Source organism: Acomys russatus, chromosome 22 (assembly GCF_903995435.1).
Source record: "Acomys russatus chromosome 22, mAcoRus1.1, whole genome shotgun sequence".
Classification (NCBI taxonomy): domain Eukaryota; kingdom Metazoa; phylum Chordata; class Mammalia; order Rodentia; family Muridae; genus Acomys; species Acomys russatus.
Window position 1 is genome coordinate 9,656,127 of NC_067158.1, and position 25,079 is coordinate 9,681,205.

At 49.3% G+C, this 25,079-nt stretch overlaps 1 protein-coding gene across 1 annotated transcript; it reads left to right on the forward strand.

The window, feature by feature from the left end:
- The first annotated feature begins 1,520 nt into the window (after nt 1-1,520).
- Slc1a4 (solute carrier family 1 member 4) lies at nt 1,521-22,688 on the forward strand. Its single transcript, XM_051165348.1, has 8 exons — nt 1,521-2,277; nt 10,805-10,847; nt 12,282-12,344; nt 14,839-15,005; nt 17,668-17,901; nt 18,212-18,406; nt 19,942-20,076; nt 22,225-22,688. The coding sequence occupies exons 1-8, from the start codon at nt 1,751-1,753 to the stop codon at nt 22,460-22,462; spliced, it is 1,602 nt and encodes a 533-aa protein (XP_051021305.1). The 5' UTR covers nt 1,521-1,750; the 3' UTR covers nt 22,463-22,688.
- The last annotated feature ends 2,391 nt before the right edge of the window (nt 22,689-25,079 follow it).

Sequence of the window (25,079 nt, forward strand, 5' to 3'; positions counted from 1 at the left end):
CAAACAGAGGGGCAGGCTGGAGGGAGGCAGTAACAAACCTGGCTCTCACTATGCTGAGCTGAGGAGCTGCAGGGTACTTGGGTGGAGGTGTGAAGGGGGGCGGTTGGAAACCCATTTCTGGAGCATGATCTCAGTCTTTTGCATAGAAATGGCAGGCTAAGCAAACGCAGGAGCACGCACTGCTTGGAAACAAGAGCATGGCTCTGTAGAAATCACCCATCCTTGCACACAGAGACAAACCGTGTTCCAGGAAACAAGATAAAACTACGAGCAGGTCCTAGTCTAATGCACACACCTCCTTCCCGCCAATAAGGCCCTGCTTCAAAAAGCCCTACGTGACAGCTAAATGACTTCAGGTTGGACAGCGTCTTACAGTCCCTCACGAGGGCATATTGATTTGCACAGGTATCTGTTATGGTATGCTTTAAGATTACTTTTCTTCACCTTGTCTTCCTCTTTAGGTTAATTTAACTATATCTAGGATTCTCAGCAGTCTAGCGAGTCGGGGAGGGAGGGGGGTTGGGGAGGAAAGCTCTGAAAGCAGAAAGAGAAAAATGTAAAAATAAATAAATTACACAATAGATGACTGCAAAGGTTTCCCTTCTATCTGCTGTGGCCAAAGAAGATAGTAAATAAATGACATTTACAGGGAAAAAAAATCAATTGAATGTAAGCACAGGGAACCATCTTTCAGACTGGCCAGACACCGTGCGAACTCTGGAGCCATAGGGTGAGGCGATTAAAAAAATCCAGTGTGTATTCAGCTGACATTACGTGTCAGACACGCCACCGAGAGTGATGACGTCAGAGCTCTGCTTCTCTGGGAGAGGTTACGTCTTCAGCCGGCTGCTCAGAGGCCCGGCACCAGCTCAGAGCGCGCTTGTTCCTGCAGTGCCGCCTCTGCTATGGGCTCAGTGCCACCCGGAGTCCCCGGTCACCTAAGGGCAAAGCTCTGCTAGCGCCTCGTGCGTGCACGCAATGACTTTCCCCATCCACCCACTCCTTTGTCTCTGCACCAAGAGAGCCAACCGGACTCTTGGAAGAAAGGATTTCCTGTAGGAGGGAGGGTGGACTGTCCCGGGCTCCCTATCGGAGGGCGGGCACCAACCTCCGAGGGGCCCCTCTAGTCCACGGACAGGGGCAAAGAATGCCGCGGCGTTCAAGACGCTCTCCTCCCTCTCACGCCGAGGTCGGTGTGTAGCACGGAGAGGTCCCTCTGCTTGCACTGGGAGCCGCTTCCGTTAGCGAGGGTGGAAAGTGACCAGGCGACAGGATTGGCCCACCGCCGCACGCCCCGCGGTCTCGGGAGAGCCCCGCCTGCCAGTCTCACACTCCCTTTGCTGAGCCTCAGGGAGGGCGGGGCCTGGGAAAGTCGTGGGGTTGGGACATGGATCTTCAGGGCTCTAATTGGTCGTAATATAGGGGGCGGGGCAACAGGGCGGAGAGAGCTTCGTCCCATCCCTCCTTCCTAAGCTGCGGCCTCAAGCGCGCCTCCTGGGTTGCATCATCTCCAGCCAGCAGCGGCTTTGAAAGGAAGGCTGGGCGCGGCGCGGTCGGCTCTGCTTCGGCTCCAGCCCGCCGCCTACGTCTCTTCTCATCTTTCTGGAAACTGTTCCTGTAGGAACCCGCTGAGCTCCGGAGCGGCAGGTGGCTCAGGCCACCGTCTCCGCCTGATCCATTCATTGGAACCGGTCTTTCCTCCAAGTCCAAGTTCCTTGTGTGCTGCAGCTTGGAGCGGCGGGCAAGCGACATGGAGAAGAGCAGCGAGACCAACGGCTACCTCGACGGCACTCAGGCAGAGCCTGCAGCCCGGGCCAGCGCGCCCGAGACGGCGGCTGGCAAAGCGCAGCGCTGCGCTAGCTTTTTTCGGCGCAACGCGCTGGTGCTGTTCACCGTGTCGGGGGTGTTGGTGGGCGCCGGCATGGGCGTGGCGCTGCGGGAGCTGCAGCTCACCCGCACGCAGATCACCTACCTAGCCTTCCCCGGCGAGATGCTGCTCCGCATGCTGCGCATGATCATCGTACCGCTGGTGGTTTGCAGCCTGGTGTCCGGAGCCGCCTCCCTGGACGCCAGCTCCCTCGGGCGTCTGGGCGGCATCGCGGTCGCCTACTTCGGCCTCACCACGCTGAGCGCCTCTGCGCTCGCGGTTGCTTTGGCGTTCATCATCAAGCCAGGGGTAGGCGCGCAGACTCTCCAGTCCAGCAGCCTGGGGCTGGATGATTCGGGGTCTCCTCCGGTCTCCAAAGAGACGGTGGACTCTTTCCTCGATTTACTCAGGTAACGCTCCCCACCCCGCCAAAGGGCATGGTGGGAGACGCCACGTGCACTCATATTACTGAGAGTTAATTCAGTTACTGTTGGCTTTTGACACTAAATATCAAAATTACCTCTGGGCTGCATGCTGGCCTCACCTTTAAAGATTGGAGGCCACAGCTTTTGGCTGGAACCGGTTTTCCGTTAGGTGGGGGTTATAAGAGTCTGCTTTACGTTTTACACGTGGGCTGCTCTCACTTTTTAAAAAATTGTACCCACCATGACAGGAAGACCTTCACTTTTTTCCTACATTAACCCCAAGGCATCTAGGACATTGAATGATTTTTGCCTGTGGAGCCATCCAGCTTGCAGTCTGAGTCTCTGATTCAGCCTTCGAACTGTGAAGGAAGTTGGCAGTTTTCTGCAGAATTATGGATGTGTCCAAGTATAATAAACCTGGAGTTAGTTACGTGACGCTCGTTGGCCATATACATGGCTGTTCCTCGGGCTGGAGACAGGTTGCAGACAGTCTTAGTCAGGACCACTGCCTAGCATTGTTTCTTTACCGAAAGGTGTGAGTTCCAGAGGGTTGAGAGACAGCTCTTAACTATCTTTGCTTGTTTGGTTGGTTGGTTTGTTTTGTTTTTTGTTTTTCACTTGGGAGGGGATTGTCTTTCATCCCCTGCGGTGATACGGAGTAGTTTTCAAAGCTTCATCTCTCTGTTTTTTACACTAATCCAAAGTTCACAGATGGGGGAAACAGCAGCCTGCAGGCGTTTACTAATCTAACCACGTTTGTCTGAGTGAGGAGTCCAGCTGGCTGTCCTTCCAGCTTTGGGAGCCTCAGCAGTATGTTTTATCTTGAGCAGGTGGGCAAAGCTCCTCGTTGCTGAGGAGGAGAAAACTAGGAAACTCTGGGGCCAGTGACTTGTCATGTTCCTCTTTCCATTTCTTCATTTGGAAAATGTGACAACTGTCTGCCGCCACTTAAGAAAAAGAGTATTCATCTAAACCAAAACCAAATCCCTGAGACATGGTATTGGAAGGAAAATTAAAATCTGAGACGGACCAGAAAGTTCCTTCGAACAGAGCAAGTGGGGGTGGCCTACGAGGGCTTTGATGGGATTGTGGCACCTTTGGCTTGTTGATTCAGGTCAGCTCCTCTCAGGGACAGAAGGTGATTATGGGGCTTCCGGATCCTTTTTTTTTTTTTTTGCACAGGGAGGAGTAACATTGATCTTTCATCTCTGTTAAAGGAACTGGACCACGCGGTGGTGGCGCACGCCCTTAGTCCCAGCACTCGGGAGGCAGAGGCAGGTGGGGATCTCTGAGTTTGAGGGCAGCCTGGTCTACAAATTGAGTTCAGGACAGCCAGGGTTACACAGAGAAGCCCAGTCTCAAAAAACAAAACAAAACAACAATAACAAAAGAACTGACCGGAAGTTGGGGGCTGAAGGAGTGAAAACCACTTCATTGCCATCCGACTGAGAAAGGACTTACTGCTTACAGACTTGGGGCTGTGGTTTTAGACCCCGAGCTCAATCCACACCTTCTTTCAAAGTGAATGGTGACCCAGTGTTGTGGCCTAAGGGTCAGTGTAGGTGGAACAGTGACTAGGGCCACACCTGTCACATCTGCACAGAGGAACTGCCCCTGGCCTACCAGCATGGAATGGTGTTTTCTAATGCTTCTACCGCCTAGCAGCGCTTGCTCAAGTGGCTCCTGGATAAGGTCAGGGCAAGTGGTACAGTCCTGGTCCCAAACCAGGAAACCAGGACAAAGATTAGGGATGAGAGTGTTTAGGACCCTTAGGAGGTGGAGGCTAGTGCATCTCCTCTTTGAGACCAGCCTGGGCTACTAGTGAACTCTTAACCAGGGGCAGAGTTTATGGTTTAATGGTAGAGTGCTCATCTGGCATGCGTAAGGCCTCGAGTTTGACCCTCGTGAGGGTGGGGGCTTTAGGAGAACAATGGGTCTTTGGCCCCACAGTTCAAGGCTGTTGGTCTTGCCCATTCCCCAAAACAACGTGTATAGTAATGGTATTATGCCACTGTCGGAGAAATGTCCGCTGCAGGCAAAAGAGGAGCTAAGAACGGAACGACCATAAGCCAGGTCAGTGCTCGCTCCCTCCAGCCAGGCATTTGGATGAGGCATGTAGTGAAGGGAAGTAGGCCTGCATCTGCTTATGACAGGAAACAGCCCCTAGCCACCTGGAAATGCTTCCTGGACCTAGTGGAGTCTCTAGGTCTTTTCTGCTTTTTGTTTGTTTTGTTTTGTTGTTGTTGTTATTATTTTAAGACAAGATTTTACACTCTGTCCCTGGCCACCCTAGAACTCACTATATAGCTCAGGCTGGCCTCAGGCTTGAAACTACACACACACACACACACACACATACACACACACAGAGTTATCAACAGCATCAGCTGTGCAAGTCTGCCGTTCCCAGTCCTTCCTCAGCTTCCATCCTTACAGGGGGTACCAAGATCTGAAAGGAAAAGTCTTTGTTAAGTAGCTCTGAGACAATAAACACAGGGCGAACAAATACTTAGCAGGTATACATGCTATGCCTTATCCTGTTCTGAAGTCTTTGAAGTTACTACAGACTTAGTAAAGAATTTTTGAACTTAAATAAAAGGAAATACTTCTGAAGCAACCAGGAAAAAAAAAAAAAAAAAGAGCAGAAGCGCAGTACTTTATATCCGTACATAGAACGGGGAAATGCGTACCACTCGTGACAAGACATCAGAAGGACAAACAGCCCCCGATGTGTACAGAAGAAATGGTTTGAAGTTTTTCACGCTGGGCTGTGCCTCTGAGCAGCCCAGACAAGCCCTCCATTTGCCAGTCCAGATAAGCCTCACACCTGTTTTCCTGCTTAAGTCACGTATCCCCGTGACATATCACTATACTGTGAAGGCTGGCCCCGTTCACTCTGTCCAAGTTTGGTCTGAGTGACTGAATCACTGGATTGAGTAGTGCACTCAGCATTTTTCTGTTTCCATAGTGAGAGATATTTTTTATTCTGTGGCATCTACATCCATACACTCCCCAGGCCGGCACACAAAAATCACAGCAAATTACAACAACAGTACCTTATGTCCTTATGTGTAATACATGGTCGCTTCTTCTTCTTTTTTTTTTTTTTTTTTTTTGGTTTTTTGTTTCTTTGTTTTTTTTGTGTGCGTTTTTTGTTTGTTTGTTTGTTTCTGTAGCCTTACCTGTCCTGGACTCGCTTTGTAGACCAGGCTGGCCTCGAACTCCCAGTGATCTGTCTGCCTCTGCCTCCCGAGTGCTGGGATTAAAGGCGTGGGCCACCACCGCCCGGCTAGTGCATGGTCGATTCTAAAATGCTAATGAAGCCAAGAAATTTGATTTTTGTGGCCAACTCAAGTGTGAGACACTTTGGTCTAATGCATAAATGCTGCTCTGTAACTCGGGTAAGAGCTACAAAAGAGAAAGCTGGGTAAGGTGGATAGTCCCAGGGTTAGAAACACACAACACAGCTCCGCCCTTGGAAGGCGGAGGCAGGGGGATCGGCTGCGTGAGACTGTATCTCAAAGAAACAAGAAACACCCGTACTTAGGGAGATTAGGATGTCTAGAGATGGGGATTTCAGGTTCTGGGTCTCAGAACAGCATGTGTAGTGCTCAGTGGAGATATACACCAGTCAGGTGTAGCTATTTAAATAAAATTAGGGTCTGGGAGTATAGCTCCGTTAGTGGAGAGCTTGCCTAGAACGCACAGAGCCCTGGGCTTGACCCCAGCACTGCATGGAGTGGTTACAGTAGCACCTGCCTGTGACCCTTGCACTTGGGAGGAGCAAAAGGTATAGGCTATCCTTGGCTACATAGCCGGAGGCTAGCCTAGGATACAGGAGACCCTGTCTCAAAATAGAACAACAATAAAAGTACTTACTTAAAAGTAAGTAAAACCTGCATTTCCTCGTTTGTACTGTTAGATGGTTTTCAATGTGTAGTCTAGGCATTCCCAGGTTATTGGCCTCTTATTTGAGGAATTAAAATAAAGGCTTAATACTGGTTTGCAAAGTAGCAAGGAAACCTTATTCAAAAGCTAAGTGATGGTACCAATCAGAAATAAAGTATGCCGTCAAGAATGAGAGGTGGCCACATGGCAGGTTATACAAGGCCCCTAGTTACTGTTTGAGTAATCCGTTGGTGGTACAATTCAATAGAAGTGTGTGTGTGTGTGGGGGGGGGGCCACTGAAAAGATAGCTCAGCTGTTCAGAGCACAAACTAAACTCTCGAAGAGTACCCAAGTCCGGTTCCCGGCGCCCAGATGGTAACCTCCAGCCATCCCTAACTCCAGGTTCAGGGGATCCCAACGCTCTCTTTTCTGGCCTCTTTAGGCACCAGGTACACACGTGGTATGCAGACAAAACACCCATGCATGTAAAATACACTAGTAAATAAAAGAAAGAGCAGTGGATGACTAAGATCACATGGGTGGTTCTGTTAACCGACAGTCGTTTGGTTGACAATGATGGATGGCCGTGGGGCTATGGCGAACAACGCTACGTAAACCTTCCTTCACTGCCACGTTCTTTTCTATAATGTATCTAGTTTTAATCCTATGCATTCCCGGTTACGCACAGGTATAAGATGGTAAGAAGTTTTTCCCTAAAAGGTCATGCAGAGGACACAGTTTTATTGCTGTGCACACAAGCTAGTTCCAGAGAGACTGGTCCTCTTGCCCTGTTACAGGATATGTTGAGAATACATTTGACTAGAACCTGTTTGTGTTTGATGATCATTAGGGGGAGGAGAAACTTAATCCATTGTTTGTAGAGGAATGTGATGGAGCTCCATGCAGGTGGGAGAAGGACTTAGGTTGCTAACAGATTCCTGGGTGCATTGTTCTGAGGAGTGTGTGTACACAGATATGCAGGGAACGGGCCTCGGTTGTCAGGCGCATTATTAGAAGGCGAAAGCGTGCATAGCCCGAAGCGAGCGGAGTCCCAGCTTGCAAAGCTATTCTTGCCGGTCCCTGAAAGTGCTCAGTAGCCACAGTGACCACCGGGCAATGCACGTACAAACAATTCTTTTGGATGGGGCTGGTCCAGGTAGACCACAAAGGAAGGCAGATCCGTTTCATGACTCTGAGCCTCGGGAAGGTGTAAAATCGCTTTTCCAGCCCAGCGTCCTCTGTTGGAAGCCCACTAAGGCACCGTGCGGATGTGAGCAGTTGGGGAAATGCCTACAGACAAAGCTTTGAAGGAACCGAACTGCACGCCTGGCAAGCAGCTGTTGCTGGGGGGCCGGGTGCTCAGGCCGAGAGAAGCATCGATCTGTGTTGGAAAAATCAAAGGAGACAGGGAGAATTATGCTCCAAACCCCCCACCTCCGCGAGCCCTGGGAGCCAGCCAGAGGGAGCCCTCCAGGCCCCCCCACCCCCGTATGTAACACCTAGGGCACTGACTGAAAGAAGTAAGTTGGACTGAGGCGTGCTCCTAAGTGTGGCTGTAAAGGCATTTCCGTAGATGAGTTTTTGGGTCCTGAGGCTTCTGACGTAAGGAATGGTTGAAATAAATTTTTGAGTCCATTTTTTGATGAGCTCAGAATCTGAATGGACCGTTAGGGGATGCTGGGACCGTGGGAGAGCCTGCCTGGGGGAGGGAGAGCAACGCACAGAGTGTTCTCAGGAGTTGCGTCTTGCCCCCACTCTGGACCTCTTCCGCTGGTCCCTGTCTGTTGTGACGTGAGCTGCTCTCTGCTGTGACACACTGACCCTCCAGAAACCTAGGTAAATAATCCCTGGCTCCAAGTTGTTCTCTCAATTTTCCATTAAACACAGCTGTGAGGAAGCGAACACCTCCCTGGGGCTTGAGATCTGTGCTGTAAGCTAAGTTTGGCCGTCCTGTTGAGTGTGCATATTCTTTCACTGTGGAGCCTTCTTGGTAGTGATCGGTGGGTGTTTCTGAGTTTGTTTAAGGTGGGGCCCAATGTAGCCCAGGATGATCTCCTGACCCTCCTACACCGTCTCTCAAGTACGAGGATTACAGGCTCCTTCCTTCTTTCCTTCTTTTCTTCTTTAAGTGTATAAGCAGGTTTAAGGTATGGTTTCTATGTAGTGAAAGGTAAGCACACAATTTAGTGAATTTTGATACATGAATAACTCACGTGACGACCACCAAAATGAACACCCCGAATGAAGTGTCCTCACAGTGTCTGTTCTCAGTGTTTTCCACCCTTCACCTGGGTCTTAGACAGCCAACTCTTTTTTTTTTTTTTTTTTTTTTTTTTGAGACAGGGTTTCTCTGTGTAGCCTTGGCTGTCCTGGACTCACTCTGTAGACCAGGCTGGCCTCAAACTCACAGCGATTCTCCTGCCTCTGCCTCCTGAGTGCTGGGATTAAAGGCATGCCCCACCACAATCGACGACTTTTTTTTTTTTAAACCATCAGTTTGATTTTCTAGAGTGCCCTATCAGTGCATCATTCAGTATGTATTTCCTTTGGCTTCCTTTGCTCAGCTCAGTGCTATTGAGATGCTCTGTGCTGTTGTGTTTATCAGTTGGTTCTTTTTATTGCCAACTGGTGCACCACTGTAGTGATTTATCACAGCCTGCTCGTTCATCTGTGATGGGCACGGTCCTTAGGGCCTTTGTGAATAAGGCTGTCATGCGTACAGATCCTCCTGCAAATACATATTTACGATTCTCTTGGGCGGATTTCTAGGCGTAGAAGTGCTGAATCATGGTGAATGTGTTTTAACTTTATCATGGACTGCCAAAGCACACCACTTTCTTTTGACCTTTACTTTTTTTTGGGGGGGGGTCAGGCATTGTTTTGCGTGTAGTACTGTCTATGTCCCTTTGCTTTTGTTGAATCTTATCGATGGTCTTCAAACTCTGCGTTAGGATCCATTCTGGATGAGACGGTAGAGGGTTAGGGCTCATGATTAAGAGATTAGGTAGGACAGAAAAGGATTTGACCAAGGGTTGTGCTCCTTGTGAGAGAGTCCATTCCTACGCTGTGAGTGGAAGGATGCTCACACCCACCTGGGGAAGCAGCTGACCCTGAAGGATCCCAAGCATTTGCAGGGCAAATTATTCCCTGTGGGAAGGTTACCCTAGTTGGGGTTTCTATTGCTGCAGTGAGACACCATGACCAAAACAACATGGGGAGGAAAAGGGGCTACTTGGCTCACACTTCAAATCACTGTTCATCATGGAAGATGATCAGGACAGGGATCGAGGGGCAGGAAATAACGTAGAGGCCACGGAGGAGTTCCTGGACCACCAGCCCAGGTTTAGCACCATCTACAATGGGCTGGGCCCTTCCTCATCAAGATTAAGAGGATTAAGAAGATGCCCGTCAGCTGGATCTTAAGGAGGCATTTTCTCAACTGAGGTTCCTTCCTTTCAGATGACTCTAAACAGTGGTTTGCAACCTTCCTAAAGCTGCGACCCTTTTAATAGAGTTCCTCTTGTGGTGACCCCCTCCAACCATGAAATTATTTTCATTGCTACTTCATAACTGTAATTTTGCCGCTGTTTTGAACCATAATATAAATATCTGTGCTTTCTGATGGTCTTAGGCGGCTCTCTGTGAAAGGGTTGTTTGACTCCCACACATGTTGAGTCTAGCTTGTATCAAGTTGACATAAAGCTAGTTGGACAGAGGTGGACGTTTTCTAACTTGGCAGTTCCCCTGGCTCGCCTGTCCTCACAGAAAGAGAGCTCTCTGGCCAACTGGGTCTGTGAACTGAGAATTGGCAAGGTGTGGGTAGAGGCAGGGAAGGTTGGCACCGGCTCTCTGCTCCAGGGGAGACTGGCAAACAGAAGGAGATGCCAGACCTAGTCACATGGCTATGGGGTAGGGACAATGGAGGGAGGTGAATGTATTGTTTTTCACAGATGCACACTTATAATTCCAGCACTTGCGGGGAGCTGTGGAGGGTTTAAAGTCAGCCTTCACTATATAGTAAGACCTTGCTTCAAAACTAAGGAAACACGCCTTTAATCCCAGCACTCGGGAGGCAGAGGCAGGTGGATCGTTGTGAGTTTCAGGCCAGCCTGGTCTACAAAGCATGTCTAGGACAGCCAAGGCTACACAGAGAAACCTTGTCTCAAAAAAAAATAAATTAATTAATTAAGTAACTAAAAATTCCTGAGGCTGGAGAAGAAGGCTCAGCAGTTAGGAGTGCTTCTACTCTTTTGAAGGGGACTATCTCGAAGTTCTCAGTGCCCATACCAGATTGCTCAATTGTCACCGCAGCTCTGCAGGATCCAGCACCCTTGGTGGCACTCCATGGATGCCTATACACATATATGCGCGCGCACACACACACAAACACACACACACACACACAATAAAAATCTTAAAAAAACAAAAAACAAAAACAGCTGGGGTACATAGAAGATCCATAGTTCAACATTACCTCTGCCTCATTGTGAGTTTCAAGGAGGCCTTGGCTATATGAGACACTACAGATTTTAAAGGATGAGCTGGTGTGTACCTCAAGGACAGAACTCTTGCTTACTATGGTTATCCAACCATGACAAAATGCTTTTTTGTTTTCCCCAACAGAAACCTGTTTCCTTCCAATCTTGTGGTTGCAGCGTTCACCACGGTAAGGTTTGATGCTTTTTTCAAATATAGGGAGCTCAGATGGGGAGCTGTATAGATTAATGCCCCAGAGCTTGGTAAAGTGAGGGAGGGAGGGATCCTGGTGTAGGCTATCCCCAAAGCCCTTCAGGAGCAAGACTCATTATGAGCAATGGCTCTGAAGTCATAATCCCGCCTATGAAGTGAGAGGGAGATCATGAGCCAGAAGATGGGCGGTACATGTTAGAGTCAAGGGATGAGGCCATGGCGGGACAGAGGGGCTTCCCTTTGAAACCCAGGGCTTTGTTAATAGAAGGAAAAAGAGGGATGGGGGTGGGGGAGTCCTCCACAACGAAGATGAAGGGGGCCTCTTCACGAATATCCCAGAACGATCCAGAGGGATCTTGTTACTAACAAAACTTAGTAACACCAGGGTTGGTTTTTTTATAGATGGATACTTAGAATAAAATTACAACAACAAAACTCTAAAATGTAGAAAGGGGGACTCCAAGGTCCTTTCACATTGTCTTAGAAACGCCTTCAAACCATTATTTGGAGACTGTCCTAAGCATTATAGATTTTTTCAGGAGTAATACTTTTGTTCTGGTTGTAAAGTATGTACATGTTGCAAAGGAAAAAAAAATGTGAGTGACTTGTATATATAATGTGAGGTAGAGAAAAAATAGATACATAGAACTTCGGGCGTTTGTCACAGAAGGGATGGGTGGGGTTGGTCACACCAGTCGAGGGACAGCCGAGTACATCTGCCTCTCTGAGGCACTGACAAAGTTGGGAGAAAGCAAGCTCATAAAACATAAGCAAGCACTTGGGTCTGGACACCTGGCAGTTCTGTGGCCACGTGACCTCGGTAGCTAGGGTGAGGACGTGGGCTCCAGCGGAGTTCACTCGGTAACAGGGACAAAGATGCCATACACACCATGCAAAGGTGTGTGTCTAGTCAGACACCTGGGAGATGTGGCCCGCAACACTGCTTTGCCTCGTGTCTGTTCCTCAAGAGGTGGCAGCTCAAGCCAGATTAGAAATAGACGCCAAAGCGCAGCCACCCTCAAGCCATTCTAGAACACAGTGTAGCATAATAAATAGTGCACCTTGGCTTGCTGGGATTTGTGTCAAACTCCTTGAAACAATATGAAACGTAGCCATTGGCACATCAACAGGAAACTGTGTACATCTTCTTTGACCTATTGCCCAAAGAACGGATGGAAATTCTTTGCTTCCTTGGGTTCCTAACTAGCCCAACAGCCTTTTGAAGGGCCTTGGTGTTAATGTAAGTTTTATGCAGGTTTCAGAGGTCGGTATCGGGCCAGCCAAGGGAAGCCTGCGCAGCACACTTGCATACGTAGCAGCAGCAGTAGACCGGGGCCTCGCCGTGCCCTCAGTGCCACTGGGCGGGGCCTTATACCTGCTCACTAACAATGGTTTTCTTGCTCTTTCTCAGTCTTCAACCAATTACACAGTGGTGACCCATAACACCAGCTCGGGAAACGTGACCTACGAGAAGGTGAGGCTCTTCAGAAGACCGTTTATGAAAATGTGCGCGAAGCAAACCAGTTTCCTTAGTGAAGGGCATCCATGATGTGTCTCTTACTCGCTGGGAAATTGCTTGAAAATCGGGGTCTGAATAGTTGAACCTCCAGGTTAGGTTTGTTTCTTACATCACGGCCAAATGCCAGGGTGTGGAGCGCAGGAGTCAGAGGTCTGTAAGCTGTTTCATAACACCCCCTCTACCTAAAACTCAATGGGAATATGACTTAGCGTGCCCATACACACAGAACTTTTAAAAAAGCCTGAAAAAGCTGGGCATGGTGGCGCACACCTTTAATCCCAGCACTCGGGAGGCAGAGGCAGGCGGATCTCTGTGAGTTCGAGGCCAGCCTGGTCTACAAAGTGAGTCCAGAACAGCCAAGGCTACACAGAGAAACCCTGTCTCAAACAAACAAACAAACAAACAAACAAACAAACAAAACCTCCCAAAAGCTAATATAAGGGAGAAATGAAAATAACATAATAACCCAAAACCTATTTTACCATACAAATAGACAATGATAGAAGATACAACAAAGGTTTTTCATATTTGTATGTACTTGGAATTAATAAAATTGGATTTAAAAACATTGAGATCTGGTACTGATAAGGCATGGTTGTAATCCCAGCACTTACGAGGCTGAGGCAGGAGAATCACCGTGAGTTCCAGGATAGCCTGGGCTATACAGGAAGATTCTGACTCAAAAGTAAAATTAACTAATAATAAAGCCAGAGTAAAGCTGAGTGTTGTGGCATGCACCTGTAGTGCTTGCTCCATGAGGAGGCTCGCCTGAACGCAGCTACAGGCCAGCCAGCGCAACGCAGTGAAGTCCCGTCGCTATAAACGTGATGAAGTTGTGTCTGCTGAGAGTCCTACTACCTCAAACCAAAACCAACAAAAACAAAATAGGTGAGGAACTGGTGAAATGACCCAGCAGCTTAAGTCTCTTCCTGCTAGGTTTTGATGAGCAGGTATAATCTGTGGGACCCACTGGGAAGGAGAGAAGTGACTCCTATACACTGTCCTTTGACCTCTGTGTGTGTGTGTGTGTGTGTGTGTGTGCGCGCGCGCGCAGGCGCAAACACACAAGTAATATGCCAAGTGTGTACATGCACAGCCATGCATGTAACATAGAAATGTGATTGTAAAAACAGCAGCTGGCAGCTATTTAGTCTAATTCTTGTCTGGCACAAGAAGAACTTGGGGCTCGGGGAAGGCACTTACTTAACCCCAGATCTGGGACTGCTCTGGGGTTTATACCATGTGCACATTTCCTACACGTCACTTTCCGGAGGTGTTTCTTCTTGTTGTTTTTTTTAGAGTTATTTTATTTTTAGCTATTATGTGTATGTATGTGTCTGGTGTGGGGTTTGTGCCTGAGTATAGCCATCTGAGCGGCCAGAGGAGAGTATTACATCCCCTGGAGATGGCATTACTCACAGTTGTGAGCTGCCTCTTATAGGTGCTGGGAACTGAACCCCAGTCCTCTGTAAGAGCTGCTTAACCAATGGGTCATCTCTGCAGCCCCTGTTTGCTTGCTTGCTTACTTACTTGCTTGCTTGCTTTTGAGATAGGGTCTCAGTGGCCTTGGACCTCCTAAGTACTAAGTCCCAGCACTATCAAGCCAGGCTATGATGTTTTGACAGGATGGGGTGCTTGTTTGCTCCATGCTTTTGGGAGTGGAATTCAGCATTGTTAGAGACACAAAAGGCTCTGTTATGTCTATACATTTTGGGGGTTGGTGGGGGGAGTTGTTTTTCAAGACAGGGTATACTGAGTAGCCTTGGCTGACCTGGATTCACTTTGTAGACCAGGCTGGCCTTGAACTCACAGGGATCCACCTACTTCTGCCTCCCTGAGTGCTGGGAGAAAAGGCATGAACCACCTCCGAAGGGTTATGCTCAGTCAGTGGTTGAACAAAGATCCTTGGGGGAAAGCCCACATGAATCCTGAAGATCTCGTGAGACTTGTGAGCTAGGAGGTCAACATAAGAGCCAAACAGCAAAGGGTGTGTTGACATGTGAGAGATCATGTGAGAGATGGCCGTTACAGTCCTTGAGTCTCTGAAGGAACTTTAACAGCCAAGTTTCTGTTTTGTTTTGGTTTGTTTTGGTTTGGTTTGGTTTTTTGAGGCAGTTTCTTACTTCATAGCCCAGGCTAGCCTCAAAACCTCAGTGTTCCTCCTTTCAAATCTCCTGAGTGCTATGATTACAGGCATGAGCCTTCACTCCTGGTTAATAGGTAAAATTTTACTGTGTATTCTCCAACTCTATCTCCCATTGTTTTCTGCTCCTTTTTTTTTTTTAACTCACTGAAGGTTTAAAAAAATATATGAAATATATATATATGAAATATATATATATATGAGCATTTGGTTATTCTGCACAGGGTGTTAGACACTGAGCAGATCCGCTCTCCAGCCACACCATCTGTGTTGAACTTGTGTCACTCTGTCACTTCTGACCTGCAGATCCCCGTTGTCATCGATGTTGAAGGGATGAACATCTTGGGACTGGTCCTTTTTGCCCTGGTGTTAGGAGTGGCTCTAAAGAAGCTAGGTTCTGAAGGGGAAGAGCTCATCCGGTTCTTCAGCTCCTTCAATGAGGCGACGATGGTGCTGGTGTCGTGGATTATGTGGTGAGTGTCTCGACCATCTCTCATCCTCTCGTGTCCCCCTGGCATCTAGGGAAGGTTACAGTACTCTAGGTTACCCTGCGGGGCACCTGGCCCCATGCCCGGTGTGCAGTTTGTTCTTTTTCTCTCCTAAGTCTTTACAAATAGGTGTATGTCAGGTATATATTGTGAATAATCCCAGCACTCGGGAGGCAGGGGCCGGCAGATCGATGTGAGTTCGAGGCCAGCCTGGTCTACAAAGCGAGTGAGTCCAGGACAGCCAAAGTCACATGGAGAAACCGAGTGAGTCCAGGACAGCCAAAGTCACATGGAGAAACCGAGTGAGTCCAGGACAGCCAAAGCCACATGGAGAAACCCTGTCTTGAAAAACAAAACAAACAAACAAACAAAAAAATGTGCACACCTCCAAATCAGCAGAGCCCCCACTTGATGTCATGACCAAGAGAACACAGGCATGTGGGCACAGACAGGCATGTTTCTAAAGGTGAGAACCAGGGAAGGAAGCAAGGCTCTTCTATTCTGAGGAAATACTAAATACATGGTCGCGAAGCTACACACGTTGTAATCCTGCCCCCTGGGAGGTAGAGGTAAGTGGGTCACGGAGTTCCAGACCAGCTGGAACTGTCTCAAATCCACAACGTAAATTGTGTGGTGAAGGTAGAAACAACCCAAATGTCTACCAGTAGTAGGCAGGTAGATAAACAAATGTGGAATATAGGAAATGGAGTGTCATTCAGCCTTATTTAAAAAAAAAAAGTAATATTCTGAGCTGGGCATGGTGGAGCACCCCTGTAATCCCAGCACTTGGGGAGGCAGAGGCAGGCAGATCTCTGTAGTTTGATGCCAGTCTGGGCTACAAAGTAAGTCCAGTACAGCCTAGGCACCACAGAGAAGCCTTGTCTCCAAAAATAAGAAAACCAAAAACCAAAAAAAAAAAAAGAAAGAAAGAAAAAGAAATTCTGATATATACTACAACATGGAGGAATCTTTTTTTTTTTTTTTTTTTTTAACATGGAGGAATCTTAAACCTGCTAGGCGACTGAAACAAGTCACAGAATGACAAATACGTACACCCTGCCTGTGTGCCTGCAGCAGTAGTTCCCAGAGCCTGGTAGCTACTGTTAACCAAGCACAGAGCTTTGCTGTGGAATGGTGGACACTCCTGGGCTGTATGGTGGTAATGCTTGCCCAACAATTCAAATGTACTTAGTGACGACCAACTCTACATGTAAAGGCAGTCTAAAGGCTCAATTTGATGTGTATTCCATCACACTTTTTTTTTTTTAAAAAAGATAGAATTCTAAATGCGGATATGAAAAGATCTCAGAAGTATAATGTGGACTGTAAAACAAATCCAGATTTAAATGTATTTCTGCATAGCTAGGTACACAGAGAGGTGGGGTGCTTGTCTGAGGAAGGACCTGGCTTGATGAAGAGTAGTGTTCTAGCCCTCAAGAGGAGATGCATTCATTGCTTTTCAGAGCTGAGGACTGAACCCAGGGCCTTGCACTTGCTAGGCAAGCGCTCTACCACTGAGCTAAATCTCCAACCCCAGGGATGCATTCTTATTTGAAGTTCAGACTTAAAGTCCCTGATACTGCTTAGAATGTCTGTAGAAAGAAACGTCAAGAAGCCAGTCACACTGGCCATGTCCACCAGAGTGCCGGGGGCAAGGGAGGGACTACTGCGAGAGACGCCACACCACTACTCTCCCCGTCTGTGCCCCTCGAAATCTGAACTAGAAGGCATTGTTAACTACCAGTTAAATTTTGCAAATTGAAACAACTGTAGAACTGTCACTGAACTGATATTAATTTTTTTTTTATTTCAAATTTTTATAGCAACTGACTTTTGTTCTTTGCAGTTTCTATAATTTATTCCTTTTCTCCTTTTACAAGGAAAAAAAAAGTCTGCCTCTTCTGGCAGTGTTCCCAGAACCTCCCTGTTAATAACTTGTTCCCACGGGATCGTGTCTTCCAAACCACAGGGAATGTGAGCCGTCACAGAGGCCCTGGGCTATACGCACTTTGTCTCACAGTTCTGTGGGATTCTTATGTTTCTGAGTTCTCAGGACAAGCCTGAGAAATGCTAAAAGTCAAGCTTATAGTCTTGGGGCCTTTAATTTTTTAGTCCGTTGCCTTTTTTGCCATGTAGTTGGTAGTATCCATCAGTTAGGAGCAACGCAGAGCCAGGCATGCCTATAAACCCACGCCTCATGAGGCTGAGGCAGGAAGAGTTCAAGCTCCAGACTAGCCAGGACTAAATAGTAAAGCCTGGTCTAAAAGGAGGGAAAGGGAAAGAAAGAGAGGAGAGAAAAAAAAAGAAAAACTAAATGACACTAGGTATGTATATACCAAAGGGAAAGAAGGCTAAAGTGGTAATCTTCATTTCTCTTAGTCAAACAACCTGTTTACCTAAGCATAATAATAATAGTAATTTTTAAAAAGGCCGTCCCCATCCTTTTCTGTTTACTCTACGGAGAGATGAAGGTGGCCCAGTTGAAGTCCCTGTTTTGGGAGGCTCAACCCCTCCTCTGACCCCTCCCCCAGCACCCCAGCGTCCAGCCCCTCCCCCCACCCCTCCCCCAGCACCCCGGGCCCTCCCCCAGCCTCTCCCCAGCCCCTCCCCCAGCCCCTCCCTGATGAGGTCTGTGCTGATCGCCCAGGTACGTGCCTATTGGCGTCACGTTCCTGATCGGGAGTATGATTGTGGAGATGAAGGACATCGTCACCCTGGTGACCAGCCTCGGGAAATACATCTTCGCATCGATCCTGGGCCACGTCATCCATGGGGGAGTTGTTCTGCCTCTTGTCTATTTTGCTCTGACACGAAAAAACCCGTTCAGATTCCTCCTGGGCCTCCTCACACCGTTTGCAACAGCTTTTGCCACCTGTTCCAGGTAAGTGAGTTTGGGAACGCCCTCAGCTACTCAGAGCCCCACCGGGCATGGAGCCAGGTGTGCCCAGGGGTCCTCGGAGGAACATTTCATACTGAGGAGGCACGTGGCCCTGGGTGAATCCCAGAAGTCATGTGTGACATTGATAGTTACACTGGGGACATGGAAGGCAGGCCGGCTGTCCTCCTGTCCAAGGGAAGAAGGCCGGAAGCCTGCCCAGATGCTGCCCAAGGCTGTGTCCCAGGCTCTTGGGTGAGCGGTGTCCTGCCTGGGGAGGACTATTTCCATGCACGCTTGCTTTGCCCGTTTCTAGCTCGGCAACCCTTCCATCTATGATGAAGTGCATTGAGGAAAACAATGGCGTAGACAAGAGGATCAGCAGGTTTATTCTCCCCATTGGGGCCACCGTGAACATGGATGGAGCCGCCATCTTCCAGTGTGTGGCGGCAGTCTTCATCGCCCAGCTCAACAACGTGGACCTGAACGCGGGACAGATTTTCACCATTCTGTGAGCCCGTTACTCTTTCCTGTGTTTTTAGGTCTGGCTTAAAACTTTGATTTGTGTGTGAGTACCTGCCTGTGGTGTGTGTGTGCACGTGTGCATATGTGTACGTGTGCATATGTTTGTGTGTGTGTGTGCATGCATATGTACATGTGTGCATGTTGTGTGCATATGCATGTGCACATGTGTATGTGTGTGCGTGCATGTGCATGCGTGCATGGGTGTGCACATGTGTGCCTGCGTGTGTATGTGTACATGTGTGTGCGTGAGCATGTATATGCATGTGTGTGTGCATGTATGTGCACGTGTGGTTTCCTTTGAAAGACCAATCTCCCCATTCCTCAGTGTCTCCTTTATAAAGGTAAGGTGATCAGTTCTCATCACCTTACTGTGGGCGCTGTATTACTTTTCTTGCTGCTGGAACTGAATACCTGACAGAAAGCAATTTAAGGGAGGAAAGATTTTTTTATTTTTATTTTTATTTTTATTTTTTTTTGTCTTACAGTTTGAGAGAGCACAGTCCTTAGTTGTGGGAAAGGCGTGGGAGTGCGTGGGAAGCTGTTTGCGCACATCTCGATGGATCAGGGCGCAGGGAAGGACGGGTGCTAGCATTCAGCTCGCGTTCTCCTTTTTCCTTTTTTATGCAGTCTAGGACTCTAGCCTATGGGATGGTGCTCCCCACATTAGGGTCACCCCAGCTGACCCCCTTTGGAAATGTCCACACACACCCAAAAGTGTGCTTCACTAAGGCTCTAGGCATGTCTCCATTCAATCAAACTGATCATCCAAATTATCTGTCACGGGGGCATTGGTTCGAGGACTGTCTTTCCCCAACAGATAACGGGTAGTTGGTTTTTTTTTTTTTTTTTTGCATTGCTATGACAAGACATTTGCCAGAAACAACTTAAAAGAAGACAGGCTTACTGGGGCTCCTGTTAGAGGGATTTTAGTCTGTTGTGGTAGAAAGGATAATGTCTCGTTTACATGGGGATAGGCAGGAAGCTGAGGATACAGGTCCGGACAGGGGCCTGGTGTGAGCTTCAAGGCCCATCCCTAGTGAGCACAGCCAAGCCCCATCTCCCAAAGACGCCACAGCCTTCAAAGCACAACTGCCAGCTCAGAAACAAGTGTTAAAAACAGCCTGTGGGGGACACGTCAGGTTCACACCATATCAGTAGTGTCTTTTATAGCATTTATACATCTTTTCCTCTGTATTTTAAGTCATTTCTAGATTACTTATGTACTTAATATGTAAGTGCTATGTGAGCCATTGCTATACGGTACCATTAAGGCAATAAGAAACTATAGATGTTCCGTCGTGACAGTTCTTAGTATTTTTTGATCTGTGGTTGGTTTAGTTTGCGAACACAGGACCGGAGGAGATGAGGGTCTGGGTGGTGTGCTCGCAGAGCGTATCGCTCCTCGAGCTCCTAGAGAGAGCGGCTGTTATTTATGATAAGTCATGGCTGCAATCTGTGTAACTCTCTGGGCCCCATCCACACCGTGTGTTCAAGGCTGGCTTGGCTCTGCTGTCCCCCCAGGGTGACTGCCACGGCATCCAGCGTCGGAGCAGCGGGCGTGCCGGGGGGAGGGGTCCTCACCATCGCCATCATCCTGGAGGCCATCGGACTGCCCACACACAACCTCTCTCTGATCCTGGCTGTCGACTGGATTGTGTAAGTAGCTGACGCCGAGGACCCCGGGGAGAGTCTGTTGAGGCCCCTGGGAACCCGATGCCCCACTAGACCTGGCACATGCAGAGAAAAACGTAAACCCATCCTTGCTTTGGAAGGAGTCTACAGATAAGCTGGCAAAACCAGGTTTTGCACTGTAAGAAGTCATCAATATAGCAGGCAAAAGCCCACGACTATCCAAGAGCGGCGTGAAACCCGACCTCGCAGGACTTGCTTGCAAGTGTCCAATAGGTGTCAGGGGCCATGCAGGTGATTAGAGCAGTGGATGGCCCTGGCCTGCAAATATCCAACGGATGGCCTCCCTGCAAGGAGAGCAAGCAAACACCCTGTGCTTGGACTCAGGGGAAGTTAGGTAAGGGCATGATGACCAGGCTGCTGTCCCTGTGATTCCTTACAGACACAAGAGTGTCTGGAGATTGACGGCCTGAGCCTTGTGATGCCGTTTTGCGAGTTTAAGCAATACTGTTCTATAGGTAATGATGTTGAGACAGCAGGGAACAGGGAAGAAAGCGCGGCCTTGAGCCTGGGCTCTTCTGCGTATGTCCTCCTGCAATCAAAGCAGAAGCCACAGTAGCCACAGTGAGGACTGAGTCCCATTGTGTACAGTGCACAGCGCATGGGGCACGTGGGACAGCGCTCAGTGAACACGCTCGAGGAGGACAGCCCTGCTGGGCTGGTCACACAGGCTGGGAGATGTCTAGAGCTCGGCCTGCGATAGTCCTTGGAAATGGTCATCTTTCCAACCTAAAATACCTGGGATGAGTTCGGAGGGCTCTTCACAGAAGTGGGTGAAATGTCCAATAGACTCCTGTGCTCCAAACACTTCGTGAGATGGAGCTCCATCCCTGAGCTGTTAGAACCAGAGCCATGTCAGGGATCACCTGTCCCTTCCTCCTCCCTCCTCCTCTTCCTTCTCCTCCTCCCTCCTCCTTCCTCCTCCTCCCCCTTCCTCCTCCCTCCTGAAGGATGTATCTCAGAGATGTTCAGCTGGGAAGGGAACTGGTACCCCTGTGGCTGCCCAGCAGAGGCCTGCAGTCACACAGGTCACTCTCAGATGGCTTCAGCCCTCCAGCGCCCTTGGAGAAGATCACAGTTTTTTCTGTCTTCGAAATGGCTACAGGACTTTCTCTGAGCTCCAGTGACAGGGGTAGATGTTGAGCTAACCTGGGCTAACTAAGTAGGCTGTGGGAAAGCCGGTGCTGTTTTCTGTGACTTGCTTGCCCACAGCTATGGGATGCACACGCTGCTGGCATGCAGGATTGAAGTTCAAGTGTACTGTGACACTGAGGGGAAGAACAAGTGACAACAAAAGCAACTCTCTTCCCCGAGATGCATGTGCTCTTCTCTATAGCAAGGCCCGTTACGTGTAATAGAAGTGTGTGGAAAGATGGCCCATCCAGGACTGTGGAATATGCACACGTGACTTGTTTGCTCCCTTCAGCCTCTCTCTTTCCGACATTTTCTCCACGAGAGTCTTAAATCTCCTAAGAGTAAATGCTGCTCGAAGAAAAGCAGTCTAGAGCCGGTCTGTTAGTGGTGTGCCCCTCAGGATCACAGCATGCAGCAGCTCCCAGCTTGGCTGCTGGGGCAATGAGGAGAAAGGACTGACACTGGAGAAAGGACAAGCGTCCGCCCAGGCCCAGGAAGGCTGGGATCCCTTGGCCTGAGCTCTTGGATGGAGAAGCCGCAGCACCCAGGAAGTTGTGTTGATCAGGGAGGCAGCATTACTGCGTGTAGCTCAGTCAGGAATGCAGCGTTTGTGGTCCATGTCCGGCGTATCTCAGAAGGAACAGGCTCTGTAAGACAACACAGTCTAAAGGCCATAAATTGTGTGTGTGAGTGCGTGCGTGCGTGTCTGTGTGCGCTATGCTGTACAGTGTCTGCACACGCTCTCGGCATCCTCGCGAGGATTGGGAGAAGGCTTTGCCTTCCCTTTTGAGCCTCACCTGGCTTTTTCACTCCCATGGGGTCCTTGGCATGGCCGTTCCTATGTCGTGCAATACACATTCACTCAGGACTTGGCTCACTACAAATCAACGTCCCCTGTGGCCACCAGCCTGCTTGGGACAGCGCCCTCTACTGGTAACTCTGAGTATAACATCGGTCCTTTCTCCCTCCTGTTTCCACCAGGGACCGGACCACCACTGTGGTGAACGTGGAAGGGGACGCCCTTGGAGCCGGGATCCTCAACCACCTGAATGAGAGGGCAGTGAAGAAAGGCGAGCCGCAGGAGCTGCAAGAAGTGAAGGTGGAAGCCATCCCCAACTGCAAGTCTGAGGAGGAGACGTCGCCTCTGGTGACACACCAGAACCCGGCAGGCCCTGTGGCCGTTGCTCCGGAACTTGAATCCAAGGAGTCGGTGCTGTGATGGGCTGGGTCTTGGGCCAGCCTGCTAGTCCCAGCAACCCACCCTGGTAGCCAGCCCCATTGGCATGGGCCATGGCCCTCACAGACATTTGTGTCTCCCAAGCAATGCTTTGGCCCAATCACCAATATGAGGGTGACCTCACAGCACAGGCATGGGGCTCCCAGGACAGGACTGGTCACTTGATCCATGTCTCAGTGGTGCCAGATACACCTTGATTCTTTTTGGAAACCCCCCTTGAGCTGCTGGATCTGGGGGGTTTCCAGGTTCATGGAAGCCTGGTGATAAAGGCTAGGGGAAATGCAGGTATATTCTTCTCTGCCCCTGATGGCTCCGCAAACCAGAGGGTGCTTTCTAGGCAAACCAGAGGGATTTAGAGTCTGTCTATCAGAATCGTCGCATTAGCTGCAGACACTGAAGAAATTCCCAGAGTCTTAAACTGAGCTGGAATCTGCTGAGCTGGCACTCGGGTTAAAGAATTGGGTCCCACCTGGGTGGGTGGTTTCTAAGGAACCAGTTAGATTAGGTCCCAGTGTTAGCTGGCATGCCTGGGGTCTCAGTTTGTGTGAACCATAAATTCTGAGGTCTGGAGAAAGACTGGAGAGCACCCTCAAGGGGAAGAGGACAGGATTGTTCCTATCCTAGGCCTGAGGCAGTTTCCTGCCCCGGCTGAGGCTTGGGCCTCTGCCAGCACTTACCCTCTATTTCCATTTTGATTTGGCAACAGGCCCTAGGGCGACCTCCTCTTGGAGGGGTTGTGTGGGCCATGCATTGCTGACCCATAGTGGTTGGTCAGTCTATTAACCCAGTTTGACGAGGTCCTCCCTAAAGTGCTGCAGGGCAGCAAAATCATATAACTCCCCCCAAAAACCCAAGCACTAACCAAGGGGAAAGCTCTGTTCCCAGGCCCCCCTGGCTTTGGTTTCCACAGTAAAGGCCTCGGTTGTGTGTGTCCTGTGGTAAGTCCTAGGCCTCATGTCACCTGCCTCTTACCTACCTACATCGTTGGGACCTGGTGAGGCCAAGTATAAATCTGTGGAAATTTACTGTTTTGCATCCAATACCCTTAAGTGCCCAGCGTGCCTGAGAGACAGCTCCCTCCGTGGAGGCCGCCTGGTGGTATAAGCTGCTCTTCTGGATTATTCTTCTCACACTTGAGAACTCGCATTCTGAAGAGCTGTGGTCATCTCCAACCAGTCTCTCCTACCACATTTCATGGTACCCAACTCCATTGTTACTGCTCAACCGACAGTCTCTGCCAACCCCACGCACAATGGGAGATTGAGCCCCTAAGTCATTGACCTCACTCATTCGCTTGCTTTCCCTCGGGTGTCACGGGACACCCACAGACTTGGGACAGAGTGAAGGGGTGGGGAAGGTCCCCATGAAGAACAGAACATGCAGCCAGGGTGAGGCCCAGCCGTTTAAACCAGCTGAGCCACTCCACTCTCCTGTGGGGCCAGGAGTGGCAGGAACTAAGTGGGGGAGTGGCAGACCTTGTTGCCAACACTGCTTTTAAAGGGGGAACAGATTACATTGTTTGATTATGAATGAGTACTTGATTTTTTTTTTTTAAGTTTCAGTGTATCATTTCCTGTGTTTTTACATATACTTAATGGAGTGTGTGTGTGTGCGTGCATGTGTGCGTGTGCCTGCGCGCGCATGTGTGTGTATGTAAGCGCGTGTGCGTGCGTGTGCGTGCGTGCGTGCGTGCGTGCGTGCGTGCGTGCGGTTTTATCTCCGAACAAGTTTGAGTTTGGATAAAGGGGAACTGAACTATAGTTAATTCACATCTTTGGCATCCAGATGCTCCCATTTCTAAAGACCTTTACTAAGCAGGGACTGGAGCTGCGCAGTGCAAGCCATGGCTGGACATGGGCCCCCAGTAAAGAACGCTGCTGTGGTCTGGAGGAACATGCTTCTGTGAGCCATGCGTGGCATCTCCCACTCGGAGGCCAAAAGAGCAGACAGTGCCCTGCCTCCCTGCGTGTGGGCTCTGAGAGGAGTGTACGGAGCCAGGTAATGAGGATTCCGCTGCAGCTATCTGAAATGTCCCCTTGCTATTTTTCTAACATGTTCATCTCTTGATGTTTTGTGTACATGTGACATTTGCCTTAAAATGTAGCACAGCGTTCAAAAGTGAGTACTGTGTTTTTACTGGCCCCTGACTGTCCCTGAGTCCTGTCTCGTCTTTGATGGCGCTGTGTCACTCTTCTACAGGGTGACCCGGGGGCGGCTGAATACAGACAGTTTTCCTGTTCCTTCTCAGCCAGCATGAGCCCTCGGGGTAAGGAGGATGGTTCCCTGGGATAGGAAAGCCTCTCTGGTGACCCATGTCACTGGTCCTCTGCGGCCGCCTGCCTGCCACTCGTGACCATTAAGCTGTGTGTTGGCTCCCCGCTCCCACGCGATTAGGGCTCGGGCAGAATTGTGTGGGTTTGCCACAGACCTCTAACATTAAATCTTAGGCTGACAAGAGCTAATTAAGCACCCACACTAAGCCAAGCATTGGAGCAAGAACAAGCCCCATACAGTTACTGGGCACGCCCATATTATAAAAGTCCCCACAGGCAAGGCCGTTGCCCATGCTTGTATTAGCCTCACCACCACACCCAACTTA